The 18,061-nt window shown below is 41.6% G+C and overlaps 1 protein-coding gene and 1 pseudogene across 1 annotated transcript; both read right to left on the bottom strand.

Annotated features, from left to right (window-relative positions):
* Positions 1-3,100: 3,100 nt before the first annotated feature.
* On the bottom strand, positions 3,101-17,615 carry LOC149813097 (OBERON-like protein). The gene is made up of 2 exons (XM_089991365.1): positions 16,221-17,615; positions 3,101-4,000 (listed from the first exon to the last, which is right to left on the bottom strand). Exons 1-2 carry the CDS (start codon positions 17,401-17,403, stop codon positions 3,378-3,380), a joined length of 1,806 nt encoding a protein of 601 aa, XP_089847491.1. The 5' UTR covers positions 17,404-17,615; the 3' UTR covers positions 3,101-3,377.
* On the bottom strand, positions 6,542-8,109 carry LOC149813098 (E3 ubiquitin-protein ligase UPL6 pseudogene; annotated as a pseudogene).
* Positions 17,616-18,061: the final 446 nt, after the last annotated feature.

The following is an 18,061-nucleotide window of genomic DNA, read 5'->3' as shown; positions in this document are numbered from 1 at the left end:
CAAAGTTTCTGTGGATACGGGTCACGACTCCTCGGAGTCTATGCCCGTTATGGCTCTTCAGATTCCGTAACGGATCTCGATCTTTCGAAGTCCGTTAAATGGGTCACGTCCCCTCGGATTCTGTAACGGGTTCCTTCCATGTTTCATAACCGTTCGTGGGTTATAAAAGCGTGGTCGGGGCTGGGGTTATGGAGACGCTGAGACAGACTCTCTGGTTTCTGAAGTTCTGCGAGTTTTCTCTTTTCCCTGTTGCTCTCTTTCTCTCCTGAGTTATCCCGAAAGGGGTTGTTCTGCAACGTTGGTTCGAAGAGGCTGTTTTCGAAGGACGATCCGTCGGAGTGTACCGTTCGGTTCGTCGTGGCTATTGTATCCTGGGGGAAGGACGTCGGATCTTGATTTGCACTGTATGTGGGGGCGAATCTTATCTAAGGGGAGTACTGTCGTACGCCTTAGCCTGTTACATTATCTAAACATGTTTCTGTTATTTTCTTTATATTCTTTGCATCTGTTTGCTCTTATGTTGTCGTCTAGATTTTGGTTGTTTGCGGAAACCGACATGCCTGCACCCTATTGTTGTTTCGATCGTCTATTTATCATGCTATTTACATTGTTGTATTTCCTGATTTATATCGTGGTTTATATCATGATGATGATTGTGAAACTGTGTGATCCGAAAAATGATCCAACAAATGAACCATCAGATTTGATAAACCGTTCATGTTGGACGTGAACAATAAAACTTTTTGCTAAAGTGCTGCCTTGGAATCGAACTTGAGCATGTTGAATGTGTGTTGTTAAAATTGAGGTCTAAAAAATAGTTCAATCGTTCACTAGTTGTTCGTTTACATTTCCTAATTGTGGTTTACTGTCAAGACTCACAATAGAAATTTTATGTCGATAAAAAATGTTAAGCTGCATTTTGCTCTTGTCCGTTTCATGAGTTGTGCGCACAGAGCCACATATCCTTTCTGCTGGGTCTAAGTGAGGCCCCAACAGGGAGCATCCATACGTGTGGGCCTTTCATGTTCTGCTGCATTCGCCATCTACCATACCCAACTGGTCCAGACCTACAGGATGCCCGACGTCCTACTCTCCCTATCACGTGAGGTTTTGCAGTGAGAGAGAGAGAGAGAGAGAGGGTGAGGGTATTGCAATGAAGGAGAGGGAGAGGGATAAAGCGAGTGGCAGGGAGTCACAAATCTCTGGCGGGTCAAGGTGAGGGTGTGGCAGTGAAGGAGAGGAAGGCACAAATGAGGTCTCTCTCTCTTGCTATATATATAGTTGCCCAATCTATAGGAGCGCAACTTCAAGTCAAACTTTGATGAGTGTTCATCGCAGGATGGACACTCAGCGTTTTCCCCACAAAAAACACTGAAACAGCATAAAAAATGCACAAAAACAGTCTTTAGCAGCGGTTCTTGACCGCAGCTAAAAAATGCACAAAATCAGTCTTTAGCGGCGGTTCTTGACCGTATCTAAACTCTTTTTTTTTTATTAATGAGGCACGTCCCTGGGGGCGTTAGCGCGGTCAAAAACCGTGCTAAAGCCCCCAAAAGTGCAAAAAAGTGTTTTTGTGCATTTTTGGGGTCGTTGCTTCATAGCGCAGGTACCAATTTCTGTATATATATAGCATAAAACTCCAGGCACCCCCCTCATCCCCAGGGAGCCTCCTGTTTTACCTTGCCGAAAGGGCACCCACACGGAGATTCAAACTTGGGGTAGGGCAAGACCTCCCTATCCACGATCTTGAGACCATGTGGGTGACCCCTCGGTGCCTTATGAGACGAAGATAATTGACAACAGAACCTTGCTCGTTAAAGGCTTCAAAGTATAATACTGTGCCTGATATCTTGACTAAGATGGTTAAATACAATAATTGCAAGTTAGGTTAGCCTAGTATTTTTTTACTTCTATCTTACCACGAAAAATTCAAAGAATTCTTAAATGATAATCTATGGTAGTGTTGCAGTTCACCATATAGTGTGCACAAAAGTGGACCTCTGTGAGGTTCAACTGGTTCAGCCTGACCATAAATCTGGTCAAAACTGCGTTGCCGTGAAGCTATAATTAAGTTTTACCATTTATGTTCTTAGTTTATTTTGTTTAATTATGTTTATAAATTATTAGCTGTTATAATCAGGTCTTTCTCAGAAAGCCCTGCCACCTGTATGGTATAATATGTGTGCATGTGCAGCCGAGAGAGAGAGAGAGAGAGGCGTGTGTGTGTGTTAACAAGCCTACATGGGCTAAACCTTCCTAGCCAAGCACTCAGCCCGCAATGCTTCAATGAGCCACCCATGGCTCAGTGCCCCAAGCTCATTTTACGAGCCTTAACAAGCGTTGGGGAAGCTCAGCCAAGATGAAATGAGCCACGAGCTGCTCATCTAGTTTCCTAATCCTGGGCTCGTCGAGAGTTAGAACCAAGAAAATGATCTCAAATTTCACATACAGGATATGCCCCGTTTGGATACACCCACTTATACCGATAAACAGGATACATGGAGAAAATGCATCTTGCTACATAATGCAATTTCCCACGATCTTGTTTATCTGGATAAGTGGGTATATCCAAATTAGAAGATTTTTCTTTCCCACAAATCATTTGTGGACAGATGAAAATTGGGCCTACCGAAGTGGCTTTGAGATTGGCTGGGTTTTCCAGTTCCTAGCTTTTACTAAGTGATACTGACATCAGTCCGCGCATCTGTGTTGCATAATCTAGGAAGTCCGCAATCAACTGCGGGCTCCGCTTGTCTGGCAGTCGTAGTTAGTGGACATCACCTTGTGTTGGGATGTTGCAAGTTTGAATCCCTATCGTATGATGTATAACTGGTAGGGGTCTGCCTAACCCCAGCTTTCTCTGTCCAAAACAAAAAACCTAGGAAGTCCGCTCCTAAATTTTCAACAAACTCAACTCTAGGAAGTCCAATTGAATTAATATACCAGATACGTAGAACAATTACAACACACTATAAGTATATAATAGAACCAACTCAAACAGTTCGCTCCAGAAATAATGAAGATATTTCACGGTCCTTAAATCTAATTATTTGAAAAGCACCTCACCATTAATAAAATTTTCATACGATTCCAGGATTAATTCTTGAAAATGACAGCTACTGCTTTAAAATAATATAAAACTATATCACATAACATGACAACTGATGTAAAAACTAGCAAATATACAAGAGCTTATTAACTGTACGTGTATTACACAGCAGCCAAATGCTAAAGCTTGACAATTTTTCTGAACCCAAAGACATGAAGCACTCTTACTCCAATTACCAAGAAGAATTGCTCATGGATTCATGCAAACTCAGACAAGAACCAACTGCCCACTGCTTAAAATACAGCTACATCTAACTCACCTAGACTCTTCAAGAACCGACAGTTTCATGGTCTGCTGACACTGCACTCTGCCCTTCTCCCTTGCTTGCTGGCACATTGTATACTGTCTTAAGCAGATCCTGTATCTTACCGAGCATCAGCATCTGAGAAGAGTCACCACCACCTGACAGTCTTGAGGATTCCTGAAGTCTGATCTTTTCAAATAGGCAACGCTTTTCTGCTTCTGCCTCATTAAGTCGCTGCTGCAGATAACTGCTAGCATACTCTTCCTCTGCCTTCTCAGATTTGGCCAACACAATCCGTTGCAGCCTCTCGGCTTCACGCCTAGCCTCAGTTGCCTTAATCTGAAACATGTCAGCCTCTGCCTGCTTCAGCCTGATTATGGTCTCAAGTTCCTCAGTTTGCTGCTTCTTCCTCTGCCTCTCCATCTGCAACTCAGCAACTTCCCTCCTTTTGTCTTCCAGTTCCCTGTCACATGCTTCCAATGCCTTTCGAGCCTTTTTGTACGCCCGCTTCTTCTCTTCTGCCACCATCTCCATTTTCTTCACTGCCTCCTGCACTACTGCTGTTATTCGGTTGCAAGCCACCCGTGGCGATATTAGCCGTCCAGCCTCTTCAGCTTCAGGATTCTTCACCCCTTCCATCTCTAGCTCTGCAGAAATAAAATGTGATATTTCATTCTAAGTGACAACAGATGGGACTGTTCAGATCTTAGTGTATGTCTAAAAAATCTTCAATGATTCTGAAGAAAAAAACAATTATTTTTGTTCAAAAAATATATCATTCTCAAAATAATATCTCAAATTCAATTGGAGAGATATGATCCCAATAACATCAACGTAAATTAAAAGAAAAAAAAACACAAAGGACAAAAAGAAGTCTTTAACCAACAGTAGACATTCTATGGATCAGATGATTTCGATGCTAAGGCAACTCTTTAGATAATGGTAAAATAATAGACCTGACTGCAGCAATTGTCATGGTGAGAAAATAAGAGATTCAAATTGCTTGATTTGAAGGATGCTGCAGGCCTGCTAACATCCTCTGGCTCTAATTTGTCTTTTCTCTTCTTCCATGTATGTGTGGGATAACATTTGATATCCTAAAATGATTATGTACAAACTAGTAGAAAGTCTTAGTTACGTGTTATTGTGTAATTAAAGACCCACATGCATTTTGCAAGGTCTACTTAATAACAAACATGCTGTGGTGATGTCTGTTAGATGCAAAACTCCCTCCTCCAGGACTGCAACATGTATATAGGTTGTCATCCTCAGAATGTTAAGCCTATAAGAAGGCAGTTTTAGTTTTTTGGTCATATTTGTATAACCTTTTGTATAATTATACACATGCTTGTTAGAAGTTGTGTAATATTCTTAGCTACTAAGGTTAACAGCTGTCACACAGACTTCACTTAGCATGCATATCCCGTACTCACATGAAACGACACTTCACGGACATGATGCGACACTTCATCAACATAGTCAAACCAGTTTCACACACAGTCAACAACGTGTCATTAACTTGATCTATTTTCTTGTATGATCTTATTTACTTATTTCATATTCAGTTTAGTTATTTTTCTTTTAAAATTTGTCATCAATTACATTATGTTTCAGTTTCAAATTAGTTTCATTATTTGATGTTGCTAATTGTAGTGATTTCAAATTGTTGTTTTACACATCACACACAGACACACACACACACATACATCTATGTGTGTATAAGGCTGTGTCCCTGTGTTCTAATTTTTGAAAATTATCGTATCATACTAAGTGTACTGCATTGTATCCCACACCCGCATCCTTATCCATGTGACATAGGTTAACAGGTAGTGCGGCCCCCCCTAATTTTTGAAAATTATTGTATCCTACTAAGTGTATCTGCATAATATCACACACCAGCGTCCATATCCATGTGACATAGGTTAACAGGTAGTGCACAGAATAGGAGGTGTAATATCTCGTACAATTGTGCCTAATTTTTTTATTTAATAAATATATTTTGTATTAAATAAATATATTTTCGTTGTTTAGATTAATATAAAATGTATACAATATATGTATATAGTGGTTGACATTGAGTTGGAACTTGGGACAAAATATATGAATTTTGGATCCATCGCCGAGATCCATGATCCAGAGTGTAGATAAATAAGTTTTAAAAAATGAAATTTTAACTAAAATAAAAATAATAAAATTATATATATATATATATTAGTTGCATATTGAGAGTTTGGTTAGAAGAAGGTTTTTATTTCCTTGAGGAAATAGAATACCTTCTATTCCCAGAAACATAGGGGATGCCCCCTATGGGAATCCCTATTGTGTTATGAATAAACCATATCAGCACTTCTCTTTCAAAATCAGATTTTGAGAGAGAGGGAGAGGGCTGAACAACAAAAAAAGAAAAAGAAAGGAGAGGCTGAACCGAGTAGAGAGAGAGAAAAAGAGAGGTAAAACAACCCGTGTTCTCCTTCAACGACCTCTGCTTCTTCCTTCTTTTCTTTCTCATTTCGCGAATCTGCACCAAAATGTACGGGTTTTTCTCCTTTTCTGATAGAACAAGGAGTTTAGCATGGGTCAAATCGCATGGGGTTAAGAAAACTCAAATCTGCGTTTATATAGGCAGATATATATGTCTGCACTTTTCGGTTCCTGAACAGGATATGCAGCAAGTATACATATATATAGGCCTGCGTTTTAATGTTCTTGAACAGAATTCGCAGTAGGGTTATATATATATATATATATATATATATATATATATATATATATATATATATATATGATGCAGTGGGGGTATCGTGGTGCACGCGACGCAACGTGGGTGGCTTGCAACAACGCACACGGGTGCTGAAGAAAGGGATTCACGGCTGTTTCAGTCGTGTGATATGCTGAGGTTGATAATGAAGACCACCATGAATGCACAGTGGTTGATATTTATTTTGCAATAACAGTCAATCTAACAATGAAATGAATTCAGAAAAAGAAACAAGTGGATACGAAAACGATAAATCGAAAAATGATGAAAAAGGGAATGCTGGGAAGGTAATCAGAAAACTCCGATTAACCAAAAGCTTTGGTGATCCAATCTTCTCTGTCCGCACGCAACCCTAGACTAGGCCTTTTAAAGGTTGTAGGTGGACCCAGGTCTCGGGTCCGGTTTGGGACCCAGAGCATTCTTCATGTTGTTGGGTCTGTGACGTCTGGGACGTTCTGGACCTGCTCTGCATCATTCTCCCCTGGTTGGGAAAAAGTCGGCTCTGACGACTTATTGTCACCACAAGTATGCATATAGATCAAACACACCTTCAGTAGCGGCCCTTTGTATATAAGATCTTGGTTCCAAATACTTGAATCCAGGAAGGGGCCCACGAGAGCATCAAGTAACAAACTTCAAAATTTTCTTTTGGTGCTATGGTGAGAAGCCCCTTAGGCCTTCCCGAAGCATCTCAATGTCAGGATGCTCCTCATGATATCCACCAGCATAATGTGCAGTTGAGCATAAGTCATCAACATCCATACCATCAAGTGATCCTGAAATAAGGAGCTGGAGTTCATGATCCTTGAATATCTCTATCCAATATGGCTGTATGAGCTGTTGTAAATCTTGTCCACCTAGAAGGAGCTCATCTTCAGTTTGCTTACCGTACTTATTATTTACGACTACAAAATACAGCCCTAACTCAAAAATGTCGCCTTTATAATGCTTCAAGAAAAGGAAGTGTTGGTACCATTCTGGGTCCAAAGAAGGCAAGTCATTGAGGTAGTTATGCTTCTGCTTCAACTTGCTCAAGAAGAAAGTCACAAACGGTATTTTGACAAGAATACCCTCGAACATTGCCTTTCCAAGGACAGTTCCAAGAAACCGTAAGTACTGGAGGTGTTGTTCATGTATCATTCCTGAGGCAGGGTTTGGATATAACATGTGATGAGAGGTTTCCTTAAATAAGCCATATTGCACATCAAGAGCAGCTCTGGTTATGTTTTCCATAAAATCCTTACAAACCCCTCCTCCAACTATGCCAGCCTCATTGACTCCCAATTCATTGACAAACGTCACCCGGATCATTCCCTTAAGATCCTTTTCAGACAACAGGCTCAACTGACTAAATGCATCTTCAACAATTCGATCACGTCTTATTCTAAATCGGTGTCTAGTGAAAACAGCATGAGCTCCATTTGATTGTCGTATAGCTCCCAACTGTGAAGTGTAAATTCTGACTCTGCTCGTAAATGGCACCAGAAAAGGAGATTGCTTTAATATGTTGTTGGCTCTCGTGTTTTCACTTACAACATGAGGAAATAAATTTTCGTTGATTGCTTCGTGAGCATGAAAGTCATCAGGTGATATAAACTACCGCTTGCTATTCCAATCTTGCAACTGTGCCAAAAGCTCAGATGTCACAATACTAACTCTTTGGTCAATAAATTCAATCGAAAGTCGCTTGTGACGGGAAAGATTCGCAGTAGATTTATGTCCCGTAGAGTTCTTTATAGGAACCACCCACAGGAGATGCCACAAAGCCTTCTTCAAAATGATTATTAAGGTCTCGACATCCTGCAGAGTCAGTGGTTTCTGCTGTTCATAAAACTCTTTGTTGTCTATTATCACCAGCATGTGCCTCATGACCTGTTGAGGGCGTCGATCTCTATCACCCTATGGCTGGCGCTCTGGGCGCACCAGATCACGTTGTACCAATATTGTTGTTGTTGGAGGCGGTCTCAGTCGGTTCCGAGTAGGAAAAGGAACTGGTTGAAATCGCTGCTGAGGATCTGGTGGGGGAGGTGGTCCCAACAAAGGGGGATAGACTGGGTATGTAATAGAGTTAGGGTTTGGATTTGGATGATAGGTTTGGTTTGAGTTAGTGTTTGGGTTCAGATAATAGTTTGGGGTTGGATGTGGATAGGGTATAGTGGTTGGATTTTGGATTGGAATAGGGGTCTGGATTTGGGTAGAATAATGGGTTCGGATTTGAGTTGTATTTGAGTTTGGGTAGGGGTTTTGGATTTGGTGTTGATTGTAATTTGAATTTGAACCCTATTGGTTTTGGATTGAGTGTGACCCTAAAGTAATCGTCGGACCCAGATTTGGATAGGTTGGATCTGGGATCAAGTTGAGAGGGTAAAAGGCTTGGTTTGAACTCGATCCACAATCCATATGATTATGGGTCTGGTTTTGACCCGGCTCAAAGTAAAACGGAAGCTCCATCCGGGTCCGATGCAGGCCTAGGTTGGTCTCAGATCTCATGCTAGGGTCGAAACGGTTGGGTTGGGCCAGATCCGGGACAAACCCCGAACTGAGCCCATCTGGGTATGTTGGACGAAAGGGTTCAAGGCTAGGACCCGATCTCGAGGACCCAAGGGGCGATCCCCAGGACCCGGGTCTGGGCCCCGCTACACCTAGTTCTGGGTCAGACCCTCTCGAGTTCGAACCCATCCACAAGGGTCTGTGACCCCCTGTGCGCTGGTGGGCTGCAGCAGCACTCCCACGCGCGGTCTAGGGAAATTGGACCTTATCAGCCCCTAGCCTGGCCGACGCTGCGATGCCAACACCCTGACCCTGGGCCACGCTCGGACCCGGCAGACCAGGTCTGGCCTACGGACCTGGAGTCATGGCTCGAGGTCTGGCCTGTGCATTCACTCCATAGCTGGAGGGTCCGTCAGCGAACACTAGGTTCGACTGGACGACCCCCACTCCGGAATCGATAGCTACGAGCATGCTGGGTGAAAAAAAGGGTACTCGTTGCGAGAGGTTGCCACGACCCGCATCCCTGTGCAGGGCCTCCTCAACGCCCTCTCGTCGCGCCGCACACTGGAACGTCAACTGGGCTGGACCGGGGGCTGCGGGATCCGCACACGCTCGACTAACTGGTTCATTTGCATTGTGTGCGCATCCACCGGTGATTCAAGAACGACCATCCGTGCCTCAATCCCATCCGCGCGTTTCGACAGACCGGCTACCTCCTTGTCTAGACGTAGGAGATCTTCCTGAATCGTTATCAACATGTCCATCATCCGCATCATCGAATCTTCGTTTCCGGTCTCCTCTCACACCTTCCTGCTCGTAGGATCGTCCCTCGCTTCTCGCGACATGCCGTTGACCAAGGAAGAGGGGTCGGGCTCTGATACCATTTTGATGCAGTGGGGGTATCGTGGTGCACGCGACGCAACGTGGGTGGCTTGCAACAACGCACACGGGTGCTAAAGAAAGGTGTTCACGGTTGTTTCAGTCATGTGAGGTTGATAATGAAGACCACCGTGAATGCGCAATGGTTGATATTTATTTTGCAATAACAGTCAATCTAACAATAAAATGAATTCAGAAAAAGAAACAAGTGGATACGAAAACGATAAATCGAAAAATGCTGAAAAAGGGAATGCTGGAAAGGTAATCAGAAAACTCCAAAAAAACAAAAACTGCAATGATCCAATCTTCTTTGTCCGCACGCAACCCTAGACTGGGCCTTTTAAAGGTTGCAGGTGGACCCGGGTCTCGGGTCTGGTCTGGGACCCGGAGCATTCTTCGTGCTGTTGTTGGGTTTGTGACGTCTGGGACGTTCCGGACCTTCTATGCATCAAGAACAACAACAACTATGCCTTCATCCCAAAACAATTGGTGTCGGCGATATGAACCAACAAAGAAAATCATTCTGGGTCTTCCACATGAATCCTTCTCCTCCAATCATTTCTATCCAATGCCATGTCCTCAGTGAGGTTCAAAGCATTCATATCCTTTCCTATCATCTCCATCCAAGTCTTCCTAGACCTACCCCGACCTCTTTTAACTAATATATTTTTCCATTTCTCCATCCTTCTAACTGGAGCATCATTAGGCCTTCGCCGAATATGTCCAAACCACCGTAAACGATTCTCTCTCATCTTATTTTCAATGGGTGCAACGCCTACCTTCTTACGTATCTCCTCGTTCTAAATCTTATCTTTTATTGTATTTCCACACATCCATCTAAGCATACGCATCTCAGCTACACTCATTTTTTTGAATATGATGTCTCTTGGCAGCCCAACATTCCGTACCATATAGTAAAGCGGGCCTAATAGTCGTCCTATAAAACTTTTCCTTCAACCGCAATGGCATTCTACGATCGCACAACACTCCAGTTGCACTTTTCCATTTCATCCACCCAACCTTTATCCTATGATTTACATCTCCATAAATTTCTCCATACTTTTGAATGATAGATCTACATTCTTAAACAGGGTATGCATCAATATATATATATATATATATATATATATATATATATATGTTTGCATTCTTAGACAGGGTAAGCATCAAGTATATATATATCTACATTCTTAAACCGAGAACACAGTAGATTTATAAACTTTTAAATTTGTGTTTGGGTTTAAAATAAAAAACTGTCTTTTGCATAACCAATTTTGAAAATTTGAATTTCTAGTTGGGTTTAATACAAGCATATATTTTTTCTGCGTGTAGGTCAATATTCAAAACCATTATACATGGTTCAATAAGCATCCACCAAATTTTTTTTATTGTACCATGAGTTGTATTGTGAACATGAAAATTTGAATATCTATATGTGCTTCATGTTCACTAAAATTTTTTCAATGTTACCTTATTATGGTAATGTATGAACCATTGTTGGGCCTTTGAAGGACATGAGTATTGGTTGCTTATGAAATGCTAAATTGTAAATTGCATTGCAAAACAATTTGTTGAAAATTGGTTTTTTTGAAATAATTGCATTGTTGATGTGACAGGGCAATGGCACAAATATGTTAATGCATGATGATTTGCATGACTCTAAATTTAATTCAGTAAAAGAGACCAAATAGTGTAATAACTTTTTTTTCTTGGTGTCCTTTTGAAAGGTGGGAACCTTGGATGGTGGTCATGGAGGACTGTGAGAATACTAAACGCCGTTTGCATTTGTTGTCCCCAAGGTGATGATTCCTATTGTTTTGATCGATGGTGATGATTCCTGACGTCGATCGAAGAACATGTATAGGACCCAGTAAATAAAATAAAATTGTGTGTTAAGCTATCACTAAGAATTGTCTTAAACCTTAGAAACAAAAACTTTGTCAAGTTTTTAGTATCGGCAAGTTGTTAAGAAAATGAAAATTAAAATTTGTGTGCATTAAATAGGGGCATGCATGCAAAAGCAATTCTGAGAATTGAACTTAAAAGTTATTCATGCATGTTGCATTGTTTCATGCATCTTTAGATGTTTTATTTAGCATGAAATTTATTGGTTGTTTGCATGAACATAATAAGTTGTTCCGAATATGTGTTGTTTGTTGAGCCCTCTTAAACTTGTGTTTGATTTGATTTATGATAAATTCTTTATAGTTGAATTTTGAGGTCTCGTATGAGAACTTCGGTTCTTACCCGGTTTTTAAAAATCTTTTCCAGGTACTGAGGTACCGTGACAGAGAGACCAATTGGCTACAGGGTACAAGGGTTATGAATTGGTGGTTCGGGTTCTGACGTATATGAGATGTTCTGTTTTTTGTTTTGAAACTGTGTGAACCTTCATTGAGACTATTTGATTAGGTCAATTCGATTTCAGTTCATGGATTAAATTTTTATTCTATGTCGGAATGCTTGTTGGGGTTGTATATATTAAATCTATAATGTACCCCAAATCCCTAGGATGTTTTACGCAATGTTTAAAAAAAATTATGTATTTTTCGAGGGTTAATTTAAGGTCGTTATAGAGTTGATATCAAAGCTAGTCAGAACCACCACCATAAAAATCATAAACTCGCACTACAAAAGCAGTCTTCACATTACTGATATTTTTTAGATGTATACTCGTAATTGCACGAACGCTGCTGAGAACTGGCAGGAACAAAGGGATTTTCTGACAAATGCCCTCAAGAGTTTGGCCGAGAAGGTGACTACGCACATCCAGGCACAGACTACTCAACCTGCATCATGTGTGCAGCCCGCATCAGTTGTGACTCCTAACGCCGGTACGGTGTCCACCAACTTTCTCTATGAAGGCCGACCCTGAAACCGTTGAGAGCTGGGTGGAAGAGATCGACCATGCCTTCCATGTTTTGCCCGTACCGAAGGACAGGCAGACAAAGATCGACTAAGTTCAAGTTAGAGTGTTAAAATATGTATCCCATTGGTATATATTTTCTTTATTTTGTTATTTGTTGTATTGTTTTTCTTTTATTTATTTGTTGTATTTTTCATCAACCTATGTTGACCTTGACTAGACATTAGAGCTAGTCTAATTAGCAGAGAGAGTTAATCTAGCCATTAGACCTAGTCTAATGGCTGGCTAGTTTGGTCCAACCGCTAGAGGGTCTCACTCTCTCTTGTGTATATAAATAGGGGATCCTCCCCCATTCTAAGCATGCTTCTTGCATACTTGTTCATTAATAAAATATATATTTTTTTATTGTGGGGCTTCTTTTGGTGTGTGCCCTTAGTGGCATTTGTGAGTGTGCTCTCAATGGCCCTTTGTGCTTGTCCACTTTGGATTCTTTGGTGGACTTTTGTTTGTGTTTGAAGGCTCTTCTTTCTTTGCATATCTGTCCCAGAATCACTTGTGCATGATACTACTATGCACAAATGGGTGTGCATTGAAACACTTCCCTTACCATGTTTTTTGATATTTACTATATTATGATATTTGATATTTCACATGTTTTTTAATAACCCAAAATGTTAACAGCCCACAATGCATCTAAAACTTTACAATAAAAGAATTGAGTTTTTGTGCTGAAACAACTTGTTCCAAAACATGTTTCATGGTAGAAAAGAAAAATACATTCAAGAAATCTCATTAAGTGGATAAAATCTATGACAAATACCATTGGTTATAGGCTTTGGTCCTTCTATAGTACCATACCATCTAGTAGCCCCATTAACATTTTAATGCTACCATTGGATGTTTTGAGAATCTGACCATAAGACACGACCTCTATTTTTTTAGTTACAAACATGTATTAAATTAAGAACAATTGATGTTTAGAAGGCTTTCAAAAGATTCTTAAAAACAATGTCTTATATGCACCAAACTGTCACAATAAAAAACAAAGAAGTTTTACATTCAAAAGAAAGAGACTCAAAGCATGTTTCCTTGGCAAACAAACTATGATAAGTGGCATCTAAAAAGGTCATGATGGACCAAATAATAACTGCAATCGTGGCTTTTTACTAGATAGCATAGCAGTTTTTATGGGACAATATTGGTACAATCAGCTAAAGCATAATCTAGTAAAAATAACTTATTTTTTCATATTTTCATAATGTTTTGTGGATTATGCCTTATACATATGATCCCCAAGGTTTATTTAGTCTAAAACATATCATGGATCATCCAATTCTGTTGTGTAAGCACGCTTTTGAGAGCTTCAAGTATCAATGGTCCACCACAAGACATCAAAATTTAATCACCAAAAAAAAAAGCACTCTTATATCAAAACCACTACATCCACAAGTAAACAAGCTCATAAAAGGAAATAGACAAAGCTAATGACACAATGTTGATTGTGTCCCACACTGGTTTGACCGTGTCCATGAAGTGCACTAGCGTCCCCATGTCACGTTGTGTTGATAAGGGATATGCATACTAAGTGAAATGCCCTGTGACATAGGCACACATACACATTAGCACTTCAAACCTTCAACATCAGTCTTAGATGTAATATGACAAAAAGAAAAACCAGATTTTAACTGACATTATACCTTTACATAGTCACTATGCCCAACAAACAATGTTTGTTGTACTAACGCAAAAACACTGTTTTCCAAAGAAATCAAAATCATCTGTGTGAGTGTACATGCACATGCACGCGTGTGTGTCACACAAGCATTTCAAACCTTCAACATCAGAATTAGATGTAACATGACAAAAATAATAACCAGATTTTAACTAACATTATACCTTTAAATAGTCACTATGCCCACCAAACAATGTTTGTTGTACTAAAGCCAAAACACTGTTTTCCAAAGAAATCAAGAACATCTCTGTGTGTGTGTACATGCACGCGCACGCGTGTCACACAAGCACTTCAAACCCTCAACATCAGTCTTAGATGTAACATGACAAAAAGAATAACCATATTTTAACTAATATCATACCTTTACATAGACACTATGCCCAACAAACAATGTTTGTTGTACTAAAGCCAAAATACTGTTTTCCAAAGAAATCAAGAACATCTGTGTGTGTGCATGCACGCGCACACGTGTGTGTCTCTTCTTTTGACTTGGTTTTGGTCCAAACAAGACTCCATTGACTCATGTTTGTTAGATGCAGACATTTCTCATCATCAAAACACTTAAACCATCATTTTCGAGTCATTTATGCCATATGCCACACACCACACGAGCAAAAACAAAAAATAACACACACGTGCTCATGCAGAGAGACACCACAAACTGACAACAATTTGACAAATCACCATGTCATAGCATGAGGAATTTATGTATTGCTACACATTTGTTTTCCAAAAAGAAAAAAAATACCATAAGAAGCTTGCATTTTGATAGAACACCTGTAAATGTGTATTTTTCATAATCTTTCACATTAATAATTCTATATCAAGTACATAAAGGAGAATCCCTTTCCTATGAATCCTTCAAATAAATTTCCTGAAAGGCAAGTCCCTTGACTTTCCAAAGGTGGATTAACTTGTTCACAATTTTAAAAAATCTCACAACCTACCCAACTCAATATTACCTCTTAAACAGGGGAAGAAATGAAACTAGAAAACTGGCACTTTACAGCTTGCACTCAAATTTTTTTAGACCTAAAATCCTGCTAAATAATTTTAATGGAAGGCTTAAAAAATTCTAGGAAAAGAAATGACTCGGGTAGAAATAAAAAATGAATCATTTGGGGAAGAATAAAGAAGAGGGATTTCTTCTTTTCCGAACCTTCAATAATTGCATCTAAAGAGTTTAAACAACTTCATGCTTAAACAAGAGATTAGGAGACGCCCTTCACCTCCCTCTTTGCAGCAACTTCTCAATCCTTATTAGGTAAGCAACGGCAGATTCTTGGACTTGTAGCAAACCTATGTTGACAAGTTGACAGACTTTCTCTCAAGCCACGAATTCAAATGGCTGCATCACTATGGGCTCATCTTTAATTAAGGTAACCCATGGTTGAAACTTGAAATAACTGTTGCCCAGTTTACATATTTCAAATAACATTTTTTTCCTATTCAATCCATTCGACCACTTTTTCCAGGGACATTCCCCTCATTTGTAAAACTGTGATAGTTTTTGCTTCGTACACGCATTGATCCTGAGTTCCAGGCATCCTTCAACTAGACACTGACATTTAAAATGTCAAGACCATAGCAGCATAATTGGCCAAGTAATTAGCAACCAAAGTTCATTCTTTTTCTTTTCCCAAATTCAATCAAAATGTCCATCTCATTTAAATCTTAAACCCACAAACCAAGCTCAAAATCCTGTCATTTAAATGGGAAATTATAATTCACACATCAAACTACAATCATGTTAAAGAAGTTTGTGATAATGGAAAACACAGAAAACAATAAAGATCTTTCAACAAACAGAGAAACTATAAAAGATCCATCATCATGGGTAACAATAAACACATGGGCAGAATTTTTTCAAGGGATACTGCTAAGTCCCCGTTGACGATGACATGGGTATCATACTGACACTAAGCAGCTGCATTTCAACAAATCAACATGAAGTAAAGAACACATAAAAACTCCACATTTTTTTATCTTCTCACTATTTCCTTTTTGCCTATTTCACATTTGCAGAATTGGTTTTGATATAACTAGCAGCACCGTCCAAGTAATGTAGTAAAATCCAAAACCATTTCAGATAAAAGCTAGGGAAAACATTTAAGGAAAAACTGAAATCGAGACAAGTATTACCTTCAAAGAAGAGAAACAACACTTTGCATACAGCAGACTCTGCAACCCCATTCTTCAACTTGTCCAGAAGATCCTCACATTTCCAGAACAGCTTCCGCCCCTTTGGGTCTTCGCTCCCCCTGAAGATCCGACTCACAGCATCAAGCTCCCTCATCAGTGCAGCCCGATCCCACTGCGGTGCACAATGCTGGAAGACATCCTTTACCCACCCGAACAACTCCGAAGTCCTGTTACAAGCTTGGCACCTGAACAATATCTCCGAGGACCCCGCCCCACCGTTCTGGCATGGGCCCATGCTGATATGACCCACGCGGATGGCGCAATCGGTATGAGTCCAATGCGAGCACGAATCGCACCCAATCCACCGGCAAGTGTTCACTTCGAAATCGAACTTGCTACAGATCACACACATACAGACATTGCAGAAGCCGTTCTTGGTTGTGCAGATCTCGCAGGCGCAGTCGTCGCCTGGGAGCGTGTTCTGGCAGGCAATGTTGCGGCACCGCTTGTAGGTGAATATCTCAATCAGGAACGATTGCGAAAGGCAGATGTTGGGGTGGAGAAACGCCTGGATCCCCGTGTTGATCGCGACCAGGATCTCCAATTGTGCTCGGTGCGCCCGAACAAGCGACTTTGCTGTGAGGTCTGCCCGGCCCTGGACGAGCTTCTGCAGGAGGAGGAACTCCTCCCGGTGCTGCGGCCCGCCGGTGCCCTCGAGGATCGACCGGAGCTCGCCCTTAAGCCCCTCGAGTAGCTCCTCCGGCATTGTCTGCATCCGCTCCGCCACCACCTCCACCCGCTCCCGGGCAACGTCCCGGAGCCAAATCCGGTCGGAGTTCGCCACCCGCCGGACGACCGCGTGGTCTGCAGCGCGGTAGTCACTCTCCTCCTCGCCACCCTCCTTCTCCTTCTTCTCGGACACCCACTTCCCACGAGAGGAGAGCTCCACGCCGCCGGCGGCGGCAGCGGCAGGCCCGCCTCTGCTGTTGTGCGCAGACCACGTCTCCCGAGAGCTTGCGCACTCCGTCGGAGAATCCTGGCCGGGATCCGAGTTGGTGGCCGGCTCCGGCAGATCAGCGGAGCCGGCGTCGGAGGAGGCGAGTGAGAGCGAAGTATGCAGGCCGCTGGGCTGCCGGAGGGGCGGCATCTGATGCTGGAAGCTCGCGCCGGAAGAGGTTCCCATGCCCTGAAGAAGCCCCACCTCACTGACCCTCACCTCCTACTCATCCAAATCTATGGCCCCAAAAGAGAGAGAGAGAGAGAGAGTAAGATAAACCCGGAATTAGGGTTAGGGTTTCTCTCGGAAGGACGAGTTCTCACTCCAGCGACGCCATGGGTGGACTATGGTGGCCGAAGTTTTTCCCTTTTTCTTTTCTTTTAGCCTGGAATTTTTCTAATAAGAGTCTCCACCGCTTGAATTAAATCTCCTTGGAGGTGACGACCGTCGGCCTTGGTGACCGGCTAAACCGGTCGCCATCTGGAGCCCACCATCACTTCGGTGCTACTGACGTGGCACGTCTCCCTCGAGAACGCGGCTCGCGTACGTTAGCGCCCCATTGTCAGAAAGTATGATTCTGGAGACAGAATTACGTAACTAGTCTGATCTTTAGAGTTAATGACGACGATCCCCAATCCCACTTGCCTTTCTGCTTTCACCCGAACGGAACCGATGAAGCTTGACTCCAATTTAATACATCCATGAGTTAGAATTAGAGTTAGAGTCAGTCGGGCTCTATAGTTTTAACTGCCCGGGTCTATAAGGGACTCACTGGATCTGGGATAAGTGATAACTAATGGGTCGGATATATGCAAACTGAACCCGAGGTAAAAAGCAGCCCCTA

Source organism: Nuphar pumila, chromosome 16, assembly GCF_984573655.1.
Source record: "Nuphar pumila chromosome 16, dmNupPumi1.hap1.1, whole genome shotgun sequence".
Classification (NCBI taxonomy): domain Eukaryota; kingdom Viridiplantae; phylum Streptophyta; class Magnoliopsida; order Nymphaeales; family Nymphaeaceae; genus Nuphar; species Nuphar pumila.
The sequence above is the reverse complement of the archived record's forward strand: the minus strand, read 5'-3'. Positions and strand labels throughout refer to the sequence as shown.